Source organism: Chenopodium quinoa, unplaced genomic scaffold (genome assembly GCF_001683475.1).
Source record: "Chenopodium quinoa cultivar QQ74 unplaced genomic scaffold, ASM168347v1, whole genome shotgun sequence".
Taxonomy (NCBI): Eukaryota; Viridiplantae; Streptophyta; class Magnoliopsida; order Caryophyllales; family Amaranthaceae; genus Chenopodium; species Chenopodium quinoa.
In genome coordinates, this window is record NW_018743252.1 from 9,980,813 (window position 1) to 9,993,793 (window position 12,981).

Sequence of the window (12,981 nt, forward strand, 5' to 3'; positions counted from 1 at the left end):
TAAATTTTAAGCAAATAGTTTATGAATTGTGAATTGTGTACCATTATATAAATATTAATGCACTAAAGTGCTGTAAACTTACTATGTAAATCTGCTAAATATACTCATAATAGCTATCAAAATGAATGAGTCAAAAAATCACAAATTCGATCAATCATTGCAAACACAATTAAAGACCCTAATACGACTGATCTTTCTTTCCTTACAAAATAGCACTAAATCAAGTTCCTTGGAAAAACTTGAAATTAAAATGCACATAGTTTAGATGATTTCCAGCAAATAGTTTAGAAGATTCCAAGCATATGTTCAGAATATTTCTAGCAAATATTAACTAAATCACAACTATATGATTAGTATGATAAACAGAAAGCAATAATCTATATTATCAGCTATATTAATCTAGCATGCTTAATTTTATAGGAAAACACAAATAGTAATAAAAAAAGATATCTTTGAAATAAACTAGCATGTGAGAGGAAAATGTATAGAATCATTAGGTAGTTAAGAAGCTTAGATTAATGTGGTAATGGATGACCGAGATTTGTAAATTTGTCCTAAATATAACAACTAAACGACTTGCAAGAATACACCATAGTTGCATAAGTTCACAGATGTGATGAATCTACCATCCATTCTAGGCTAAGATAGTTTTAGAAGAACCACTTATTAGCTAAGCAGTAGAATAGTTACAAGCAGTGCAAATCAAAAGGATCAGTAGAGGAATATGAGATAACAATCACACCATTTTCTAAGCAAACTTCCATCTAGTTACTCCATTGAGACAGATTTGAGAGCCCACCTCAGAGCCCCCACCCTGCTCAAAATATTTGTTGGTTCAACACAAAAGTAAGCCTCCTTAGTTGATAGTCTAGCTACTGCTTCATCAAAGGCATCCCAATATTCCTAGGAAGGTAGCAAATTATAGTATGTTAATAGCTTGTTTTGTATTAGGCTTGTAAGTCTTAGGTGTGTGAGTTACTTACAGTAGTTACTTTGCTGTGTATGTCAGCAAGTTCCATGCTAAAGAGCTTCTCACACTCTGCTCCAAAAGCTGTGAGCTTCAATTCCCCTGTTCCATCAGTTATGGGGAAGGTGTAGTTTACCCTGCTAAAACAATATGATAGTTAGCTTTTTAATTAAGGCATGTGCTTGTTACTGCCATAACAAGAACATAGTTACCTAGCAGTAGCTGTGTAGAATTTGTTTGGCCAGCTGGAACATTTGAAGGTCTCACCAACCAGTTCTTCACAGCGGCGGCCACAGTTGTCGCAACCTATGTAGGTAATAATTTTCTTCACATCAGGTTCAGCGATTTTTGCTTCAAGCCATAGGCGCTCTTCTTGCATTGCATCAGTAAGTTGCAGTATTAAAATAACAAATTTAATAATGCACATGCTATATATTAGAATAGAAAATACAAGGCACAAGTGTAATGTTTGTGAATCTAAACCTTTTTCAGCTCAAGTTCACCAATAGTAGTTATTATCCTCTCAACAGATGGTTCACGGATTAGCAGAACCTTAGCCATCAAGTCATTTATGTAAGTTTTTTTTGTCTCTACTCCTATTGAAAACAAATACCAAGTAAGTATTATAGCCAAATGAATGTTGTAAATATGAGCTATATATATAGTGGCTTACCATTTCTTGAGATGTTCAGCTGTCTCTCTTGAAGGCCAAAGTATCACTGATGTAGACATAGAGGATGCTAGTGAGAAGCCTGTGGTTTCAGAAATTTTCTAACGTGTTAGCGTAGGAGCGTATTAGTGCCACCTAAAAAAATATAAGTGCAGTAGAACCTCTTACCTTTGTGACATGTTGGGCGCATGTAGATAAAACCAACAATGAGTGGACTTGATGCCCAATCAGCTAATTTTTCGCAGCCTTTAGTAGCAAGCCCTCCCCAAAGAGAGAGTATTTGAGGTTGATATATACTGCATGTTAATCAAATTAGGGGCTTATGAGGCAACAAAATTTGAGTATAAATTAAATCTAACGGTTTAACAGTCACAGTGAAAACCACATTTGCATGAGATTCTTGTAAATTTATTTTGATTTCCAAATCCACACTTTAATAATATTTGCATGTAAAAATTATATAAGCAGATATACCTATGTGTAAAAATTGAATTGAAAATTTTAGAAAAGTTAACAAAAGAATATAGGTTTTGGATCCAAAGGAGCAAAAAAAAAAACATGCTCAAAAGAATAGGTTGTTCAATAATGTAGTGTAAGCTTGATTGTCTATCATGATTCTAGCTTTCATTAATTATTAGATAACTATGTGTAAGAATATACATGTCATCATCGATCACAACCTCACAAACATCTATTATAGCCCCTGATGCAGTTTTGACCTGCCTGACCTGCTCCATGTATAGGATTACTCTAATGACATCTGCAGGAAGAAAAATAAAGTAAGCTTTTTGTTGGCACTCTAGCTTAAAAGTAATTGTATTAAGCAGAAGTAGTTAAGTAAATACCAAAGCATTTACCCTTAGAGCTTGCGCGGAATAGAAGTAATTGGAATGTACTTAGGAAGCACGGTCCTGCTTCAGCTTGAAGGGGATGGATAGTTGTGTTCCCTCCAAAGGTCATTTGGCAGTCAACTTCCTTGTTTTCCATTTCTCATTAACATCTCTTAGTAGAGCATTTGAAATTTCATACTCCCTGCCTAGCTCAAGAATTCCCTTGAAGCTCTAACTTCATTCTCAAATAGAGTTCCACGAATGCGATTTCCCTTAAGCAATAAGAATAACATAAATAAATAAATCCAGTTTAATTTTCCTAATAAATAACCTGTACTGAATTCTAACCAAAAGAAAATAGCAGTATTAGCCAACAAACATCATTGTCCTCTAGTTTCAGCCATTGGTACAGAGTTTTGTTAGGAGATAACTTTGGTTTTGACTTTTCAATTACCCTTGCTCGAACTTTGTATGCCTTAGTTTGTGGAGTCAGATTGCCAATGGAGGTATATTCAGGCTTCGTCTAAACATTGTATTGCATATATTATTTTCTTAGGCTTGTAGTTAAACAAGAATAACCAAAATTTTTCAAAGTTCACAGTCAGTGTTACTTCTAATCCTTATGCAGGGAACTATAGCATAAGATATGGAGATTACATAAATTAACATTTTAAGCAAGTACTTTTTGTTTATATTTAACTAACAATAATAGATGATATTAAGTCTTAGCTAATTAACTCTAAGAATACTCTAAAAACACATATTAAACAGGATTAATACTTTTAATATGAGTAGCAGGGCATAAGTTCAAAAGATTACATATTAAGTAGGATTAAATACATTTGCAGGTTGTGTACTATGGTCTACATAAGTACTTTAATTTAGATAGAAATATTGCAACACAAAACCATGCTAATTAGTTAAGTATGACTGTCTTCAAATTATATATATATATAAAAAGGGTTAAGTATGTCTAAACTGTCTTCAAATTTTTTTTCTACTTCCTATTTTTTATGTGCTTATCTATTCTATGTAGTTATAGACTTATATTGCTTTATTTATGAATGTATGCATAACATGTATAAATGTGGTATATAATTAAACATATGATTCATAAATGCAATGCTAGAAACATGTAAGTTATTACTATGTTATACTAAACTCATGCTAGCATAATAAAAGAATTCATGTAAGCATTAAATTGTAAACGAAAATGTAAAGAAGTACCTTCAATGGAGCTCCTTAGTAATTCTTCTATTTCCCAGAGAATGCAGATAAGAGTAGTGAGAGAGTTCTTTGTATACCCAAATATATAGCCAAGCAATGGCTATTAACCAGCAGGTAAAACACCGACCCTATTTTTTGTAGGCTTAGGGAAGTGATAATTATAGGTTAAACAAGATAATTGGGACGATTTGACTGTGCTTTTTCTTGTAACAGGTATAAACATATCTATTCTAGTGATCTAAGCATTAATTGCTAGCAACTAAACTTATGTGCATTAAGATAAGCAATTATTGTTTGCTATCATCTGCTTACTTCCTATTACAGTTTTATAATTTATAAATAAGATTGTGATAAGTTGTGTTTTTTTTGGCAGAATCTGTAAGCATAACTTTTTTTTTTTTTTTTTTGTGATTTAAGAACCAATGAAAGCTGTTTTGTTATTGAACATTGGGAGCTGGAATTTCTTCTTTTTGTTACAACCTTTGTTTTGTTTAATGAAGCAAATTGTATATCTTCTTGTATATGTAATAAATTCCATCTTTGCAATATAATATAGGCTGTTTTAATGGGCTATAAAATTTTTTTGCTTAGGATGGACTGCATGTTGTATACACTGCTTATAATGTCCTCATTAACAATATCTCTATTCATTTTGGAAACAGAAGAGCTTTGCTTATTGGAGGCCTGTTTGTTAATGTTATCTGAGTTTATTGATTAACTAACTTCTCATGTTCAAGTTTCTAATATAATATGCAACACAGAGCAATCAATAATCCCAACCTTAAAACTAAAAACACAATCCTTTATAGGCAATCAAAATGGACTTTATAAGTAGCTCTGAATAGGCAAATAAAACTGATCTTTGATTCTGCCAATATATCTTCTTGCAATCTTCCTTTAAATATTTGATATTAAGTACATATGGTAATGGCACTGCAGAATTTGCACGAGGTTGAGAGAGGAAATATATCCAGGTTGCCCAATAGAAGAAAAACCTGCATTAGAAGCAAAGTGACATTAAGTTACTTTTAAGTAAATGTACATAGAAGCTGTTAATTAAGAGAGTTTTTAAATCTCACCTTGCTGAACTATTGTTGGCACTATATTGCTGTAATGATGCAGCATCAACTTATAACCCAAATGTTAAAGCCTGCATTTGCGTAGACAAGTGTTATGCTTTATGTAGCTGCTAAGTATAAGTGCATTTTAATCATGGATGGTAAAAAATCTTCCTGGAAAACTGACCTATGGAGATCTTTCAGATATGATTCCAGCTTTATATAGTATATAAAAAAATACAACATTCCTTACACCATCTGTGTCTTGGTTTTCCTTAGCAAGCTTGTTTAACACTCTTACTTTACTTGATTTCCGCGCTCTAGATAGCCCAACATAAAGCTGGCTGTGTGAAAAGCAAGGAAGGCGTAAATAAATCCCAACTTGATTTAGAGTTTAGCCTTGAGCTTTGTTTATGGTCATAGAAAAGCTCAGCTTAATTGGGAATTGTATCCGTTCAAACTTGAATGGAAAATGGCTGAAAGAGAAAGGCCTTAGGTTAGCACGTGGAAGAAAGACCATCTCACCTAAATGACGGCCTGTTGTAATCATACATAGGATAACATTTGGGTAGAATGCTTTGCAGATTAGTCGAGTTCAATTGCATAGGCATGAAGCTGGGGCTATGTTCCGAAGCAAAATCACATGGCAATTCTGTTTCAGCACCAAAAAGTGTGGGCTCATTTCTCCAAGGCATAAGGTATTTAAAAATTCAGTTGTGTAGATGTTGCAATTATCATCAAGTAAAGAATCAAAGCTATTATATACTAGTGCTTCACCAGGATGATTGTCTATAAGGAGACTATTTATTTCATCGATGTCATCATTAAGAGGTGTTAATATAGCACGATCAGTGAAGATTTCTGGGCTAAAGTGACCTGCTGACAGTTCCGGGAAAACCTCTTTAATAAGCTGTGACAAGGAAACACCTTCTTCTTCAAATGGGATGAGGAGCTTATGAGGAAGTTGGATGGTACTTTTTTTTGTTTCTTGTAGTTGGCCATTCCCAAGAGCAAGCAAGAACTCAGAGAACAGTGGGTCTATACGTGCACGCATGTTCTCATTTAGTCTAATATGCGTAAAGCTGCTCCACAGATGAGAGGAAACTACACTTGCTGCTACATCTTCCTTTTGGGATTTTTTAGGTACAACAGGCAAAACTTGTCGTAAATCTCCTCCAAAGACGACGACTTTACCACCAAATGGTTGGTCTTTCTCACATAGATCTCTAAGCAACAGGTCAAGGGATTCAATGTTTTCTCTTAGAGCCATTGAAGCCTCATCCCAAATGATCAGAGTGCTCGCTCTTAATAAGGCTGCAAGTCCACTTTCTTAGAAACATTGCAAGCTATTGACACAGAGTGATCTAGAGGTAGCTTAAACCGTGAATGAGTTGTTCGACCTGTGATCATATTTGATGCAACAATTTCTAATGTTACTGTAGGAAGCACAATCTTGCCCATCTGCCTAACAGAAGCATAAAAAGCATAGTAAAGGTAAGTTTTACCTATGCCCCCAGGGCCATCAATAAAGAAGGCTCCTGGTTCTCCACTGTTGATCTTGCTCATAATTGCATTGAAAGCTTCATGTTGCATGCTATTTAATGTAGAAATTGCTTCAATATACTCGCCAGGAATGGGTGCGTCTAATGCATTTGCAATATCTTTAGTCCGGGTAAGCCCTTTATCTAAAGAGCTGACTAAAGACTCCAACCCAAATTCTTGTAATGTCTTTCCCATCTCTTCCAAATATCGCTCCACATCACGAATTGTTATTGCTTTCACCTTTAGTTCTTCACCTCTAAATGAATGGTTGTAGTCTTTAGAAAAAGCATCGTAATATTTATGCCACAATGCTAAAGGGTCACGTGGGTTACCAAAAATAAGTAGTGTTGCAAAAAATCTTCGTAGTGCTTGTGGCATCTGTGTAGTAGCATCTTCAACCACACACTTTTCCACTGCATCATCTTCACTAAGCAGACCCAACTTTATAGCAGCTTCTTGGAATGTAGCGCAGAGAAGCCCATTAACAGTACGCATGTTTTCAAATGATGTAGGACCCCGTACATGTGTTAAGAGAAGACGGAGAAAATACCTCTCCCCTTTAGATGGGGAAACGAAGGCTAATCTGCTGACGACACCACCAAGAGAACGTTCTTTCCATGTCTTAGAAGAAGGCTTCCACACAAAATGTTCAGAAAATTCAGAATACAATAATTTAGGTTTGTTTGGAAATGCAGCATTCATTTTGAAAAATTCTATTAACGACGTTCTGGCCTTTCTACTGTCAACAATTACATCCTCTAGCTGGTCAGAAGCATTAAACCTAACGGAGTGTTGGTTTGGCAAGTGCACCTGTAGCAATAGTACAAGCGGGATCATTTCATAAAGATCAAATGAAAAGATCCGCCAAGCATCTTCACAAGGAGACACCCAACGGCCTGAATGAAATTGTTCAATTTCATTAACAGGTAGCCTTACACCGATTTTTGTTATATTAAATGAACATCTGTCATGCCCTATATAAACATATTTATACAAATACTTTACAACCTGAATTGTGGGGATGATAAATACGGATTGTAGGGGATCATCCATTGGTTGTCTAGCTTTCTTCCCCTGATCCGAATAGACTCACCTGTGTCACGCCTACGGTAAGTAGGGTAGCCACTATAATTGTATGTGGTTGTATCATTGAATGCCTTTGGGTAGCCATATTTACATTTTCCTTCCCACCCCTTCTTGTTCATGCAAGAACAGCTAGGATCTTCCTTGCCACAAGGGCCACGCATCATATGGCGAAGAACAATCTTACGCAAATAAGGGTTGTCACTGCTAGGAATCTCAGCACAAGTGAACTTGTCGTTCAAGGCTGGTTCCTAAATTTTGTATCTTGGTTTCAGAATGATCAGCATATGAACATGCGAAACTCCACAACATAAATGAAAGCTGCCACTTCACCAAAGACATTTTCATCCATAATTTTCTTTTCAACGCAATAAGTTTTGCCCTGAAAACACACGCAATTAAATCAGGCCGGTCTTGAGCTTTTTCGCCAGGATCAAGTTCTGCTTTTATTTCTGGCCAGTTGGGATTGCTAGTCATAGTGACAAAGAGGTCAGGCTTGCCAAACCTTTGAATAAGAGTAATTGCATTGAGGTACCTCCTGCTCAAATCTCGAGGGCATCCAAGGAACGTGGGGGGCAATATAACTGATTGACCAACATTAGAAGCATCTGTTTCCCCACCATCAAATGTATCAACAATACCTTGATACAATTCAACTCTAATTTTTTTTTCTGGTTTTTCCGAAAAAAAATCCAAGAGCGTATTTTCAATCTTCACATACATATCCACAATGAACTGCAAAAACAGCCGTCCAGCTCTTAACAGGTAATTGCCAATCCATATTTGAAAACGATAGGCATAATACTCCCTAGGAGAATAAACCTACCCCGTTTTCCATTAGCAACAGCTGAGACAGCAACATGCATATAAACATTAACTATAACAACCATTCAAATTGTGTAGAGAATGTATTAGTAATGCATGTATGTTAACTATGTAATAGAATAGTAAGATCTTTCATGGATCATCTTCTTGCAGCAAGGAAGACGCATCAACATCATCATCCCCATCTGCAACGACATTGCCTAAAAAGCTTTGATTATGAGTCTGCCCACAGGAAGACATCTTTAGAAGGCCATGGTGCCAACCACAATCCCCATGAGGGAATAATAAAGGGTACTACAGAGGGTCATAGCAGCCATAGTAATGCATTATACGATAGCCCTGATCAGAATTCCCATACAATGTGATGTGAGGGCTATTTTGTTGATGGGATACACTGGAATCAACCCATATAGCAGCCACCTTATCAGAAGTAGGAGCGTTGTACACCCGCTGATCCAAAGTAGGGTCTTTGTTTAAAGTAATCATAGTTTCAGCTGAGACTGGAATATTCCTCAGAGATTTTAAAAATTTAGCGTATGGATTATGTGACATAATTTCCATCAGAATTGCAATAACATCCGCTTGGAGCTCTGGAAACAGGTCATCAAGTCGATTCTTAGCCTAATGCTGAGAATCATAGAAGTAAAGCTGAAGGAACTGTGGCTGTTTGCCATCAGGTAACAAGTTAGGGACAAAATGGTATAGTTGCTCATGTAATTTGAAAGCATATATGTCTTTTTTTTTATTATGATTCCAATGCACCCCAGGGAGCTGAAAGCGAACAGGTTGTTATACAAACGTGCATATGTTTGAAAGTGTTCAACAATTTCATCTTTTGAAGTGAATAGTCTAATAATCCCAGGAGGAAGATGATTATAAACAATTACACACTCTCCACCACTATAACAAAAATTAGGAGATTTATAAGTAAATTTTTTTGCGAAGCATTTGTCACAGAAATAAGGAGCTGCCAATTCTAAAGGAGCTGTTGGCATTTGCTGACCAACATCCCAAGCTTCTCCAACAACATATTATAAGCAAGTCTTAGTTTATAATTTGGCCAACATATATAACAAGGAAATCAAAAATATGAAACTGAATAATACACAACCTGGCCCTATAAGTTTAGGCTTCCTCGGTTTTTTTTTTTCGGGTTCCCTAGTGATTGCCCGTACGCGTTTGCTTGTTCGAGTTTTAGTATTAGAAGACCAAGGGTAATCAAGAAAGTCTGTAGCATGGAAAGATAGCCTATGATATATAAGGTAAAAATGCTAGCACACACAATCAAGAACAATATAATAGGTTAGAAGGATGAAAGACAATACCCATAGTTGGCTAGCACCGATAGAATTAAGGAGAAAGTAAAATCCTGCCATATGGAATCAGTAACCACATAAACATATGATAAATTGCCAAATTTCATTTTTGACACTACAAATAATAAAGCTAACAACATATAAATGAAAGTAGCTACACTAATGATGAAATTAGATGAATAATTGTAAATTAATAGATTTCATTGCTCATAAAAAGGCAACATCATAAGTAGCAGTTACATAGATAAAGCCTAAGATAAAGAAAAATACATGGCAACAGGATTCACAATACAGCAAGCACATCATCACAAATTCTACTGAGCATTATAGCTCTTAGGTTTACAAAAGGACGGTACTAAATATGCTAGCATTCTACACAGACTATAAAATTTGACCCCCTCCCCATGTCTATGGAATTGCCTTATAACTAAGTGGCTTTGGCATGCTTAAACACATCCTCCAAATTAGATGGAACCTTAACAAAGTTAATTGCAGCTAGCTGATTAGCAGCACCTGCCCTCTTGATAGTAGGACGAGCTCTACGCTTACGAGGAGTATTAGGTGGAAGGCTTGCACTTGGGATTTTGTTACAGAGGGATCTAGGTGTGCTGCAGTCATGATCGTCGAAGAAAGGTGTCAAGTGAAGTGTTCCCTACACACCCAGAACACGTTCTTAAGAAGACATGTAGCTCTCCCGTGCTAAAGAACACTTAATCTCAGCATATTTTTCTTAACCATAGTTAGGGTCAATTATTTCTAGCCTGTATTTGCACTGAAGGAAAGTCACAGCCTTCATAGCCGCATTTTGCTTAGCAGCTGCCTCACCAATGCATACATCACTGATTATACACTCCATGTTAACAGTGTCTCTAGGACAATACACCGTTAGCCTGGCCACATATCCCTGTAGAGCAAGCTCAGAGGACTCAATAGTTGAGACTCGCGCACGCGTACGCGTCTGTACAGTTAGCACATGCAGCACATCCATGTAGTTAATAAAGACATCCTTAGCACCTGTTTTCTCAGGGAAAGCACTAAGCTAGTTAATAGGGTGTTTATGCAGCACACGTTCCTTAGACTCCAAAGCATCATGTTTCAGCTGGAACAACAACTCACAACGCTTATACATCCAAATCTTAGTGCTCGTCCAATCATGAATACAGAGGTCAAACTCTGTCCTCAAGTGTCGAATAGCATCCTCTGCTACCTTTTCAGAGGAAGCCTCCAACTTCTCACTCTTACCACCATCAAAAGTATAGGTGTGTGAAAATCCAAGGTATGTTGTTTCCACATGCAACTTCACATGATTCTTAGTAATGTCTACTAATTCATAGACAGGTGGTGGAAACTACAGGTGATCCATTACCTGCTTTAACAAGCTACAGTAAGAAATCGAAATTTTGCGAAGTTCTAGCTCCATGATCTGTGTGCATGGCCAACGGATGAAACAATTAACTTCCCCTATATTCCCTAATTCTAGAACATAACCAACCTAAATAAAAAATTATAAAAAAACATTGTAAACAATCCAATACTAAACTAACACAGGCAAAACCCTCCCAAAATAAAGCAAATAAAATATCATACACATACACTAAAAGTACAAGGTCAATATTCTAGCTATATTCATCACACACCAGAGAGCCTAACAATAAAACACCCCCCTCCAAAAAAAAGGGAACACACTTTAACAGGCATTAACCTTAAGTGAAACAGAATTTGGCATCACACATCCACATTAATGCCTTAAGCTAAAAAAATAAAATAATAAATCCTAACATGTATCATATACCAAGAACACAATGAACCAAATAAATCCACAATAAGATTATAAGCTACATTAACAACGCAATCTAAACAAAACACAATAGTAAATTCCAACATGTGTCACATACCAAAAACATAATGAGATATATAAGCAATAATAGAACAAAGAAAATACCAAAAAAAACCATAAAAACCATACTAGTAATTCTGAGCAGAAGATGGCAAACAGGACCCCAACACCAGCCAGAAAATGGTAAACAAAACCTTAACACCAGCCTGCACAAATAATGGCATTGCAATAACATAGTAACATATCAGTGTATAAAATGCAAACATACAGTAACATATCCATGCCCCTTAAAACATACCTTTTCATGATAATTTGGAAGGTGTTTTGACATTTTGTAGCCATTGATGATATGATGTGGTGTTGCTTTTTCAAAAGCAGAACATCAAGAAGCAATTGTTGGCAACACATAAATTTAGCTGCCAGCAAAACAAAACCAAAGATTGATATACAATGATATGTAAGCATCATCATATAAAGAGAAGGGAAAGATGGAAAGGAAAAAAATTGGGCGATTAATCCAAAGATGAAAGTGTAGCCTCCATAAACATCAAAGAATAAATGATGAAGGAGACAACTGACTCGCCAGGAAACTCAAAAAGGGAAAAGCAGACAGCATCAATTTCGTAAAAAAAAAGGAAAAAAAAAAGAAGAAAGGTAGACAGCATCACACATGTCCTTCACAAGGCTTGCACTCCATGCCACCTCAGCATAGTAGTTAGACATTGCCACCTCAGAATAGCAGCAACAGAAAAAGAAAAACGGAAAAAAGAAAAAAGGGAAAAAATTCCATGCATGTGAAGTTCACATGGTCTCACACATGTGATTCACATGCATGGGCTTTGTTCATAAGGTGCATGTGGGAATAATCAAGTTTTTAAGGGGTGAGGAATAATCAAGTTTGTCAATTGACCCCACATAAGTCTATTTAGCTCCTATAGTCTTCCGCACTTCTTGGTACTCGATTCCACCATTTTTTAAAAAATTGATAATGATTTTTTCTTTATGGTGAAAAATTGGTCACAATGTGTCCTTATTTAGAGGTTTATGGTAAGTCATCAGATCAGAGTGAGGATGACAATAGAAGTGCAACATGTTAGCACCACAAAATAATTAAAAATTTGATTATAACGACACAAAATCTAAAACTTTTATTATAACACCACAAATAAACTAAAAAAAAAAAGATTTCACCACCACTTAACGAATTTTTGGATAGAATTCGTTAATGGGACCTACTACGTACACGTGTCACTAGTCTATTGGTTAAAAAATTTTAAATTATTTTTTAAAAAAAACTTAAACCCAGCCACTAGTCTCAATACTGGCGGCCCTATCCCCAACTGCCGGCAGACCCTTCCCCATACCACTCCGGCCGACACCACTTCCCCATCCCACTTCTGCCAGCAACCCTTTCCCATCGCACCCCCAACTAGGGATGGCAATGGATCCGTATCTGACCAGGATCCGTGGATCCATATCCGTTTTCATGGATATGGATCTTGTAAAATTGGACTCGACGGATCCGGGTCAGATACGGATCCTGTAGCAAAAAACGAATCTGAATACAGGTCAGACCTAAATATCCGCATCCAGGTCCGTTTACCCGTTTTTTTTAAATATATATTT

General features: G+C 36.2%; 2 protein-coding genes and 1 long non-coding RNA gene across 3 annotated transcripts; all 3 read right to left on the reverse strand.

Moving 5' to 3' along the window:
• Positions 1–515: 515 nt before the first annotated feature.
• Positions 516–1,554, reverse strand: LOC110734864. The gene is made up of 4 exons (XR_002513937.1): positions 1,451–1,554; positions 1,180–1,336; positions 984–1,104; positions 516–903 (listed from the first exon to the last, which is right to left on the reverse strand). It is a non-coding gene; the product is annotated as an uncharacterized LOC110734864 (long non-coding RNA).
• A 4,503-nt stretch (positions 1,555–6,057) lies between these two features.
• On the reverse strand, positions 6,058–8,267 carry LOC110734939. The gene is made up of 4 exons (XM_021915061.1): positions 8,204–8,267; positions 7,711–7,985; positions 7,388–7,628; positions 6,058–7,268 (listed from the first exon to the last, which is right to left on the reverse strand). The coding sequence occupies exons 1-4, from the start codon at positions 8,265–8,267 to the stop codon at positions 6,058–6,060; spliced, it is 1,791 nt and encodes a 596-aa protein (XP_021770753.1).
• A 251-nt stretch (positions 8,268–8,518) lies between these two features.
• On the reverse strand, positions 8,519–12,766 carry LOC110735210. The gene is made up of 4 exons (XM_021915391.1): positions 11,654–12,766; positions 11,485–11,561; positions 9,528–9,571; positions 8,519–9,430 (listed from the first exon to the last, which is right to left on the reverse strand). The coding sequence occupies exons 1-4, from the start codon at positions 11,824–11,826 to the stop codon at positions 9,320–9,322; spliced, it is 405 nt and encodes a 134-aa protein (XP_021771083.1). The 5' UTR covers positions 11,827–12,766; the 3' UTR covers positions 8,519–9,319.
• Positions 12,767–12,981: the final 215 nt, after the last annotated feature.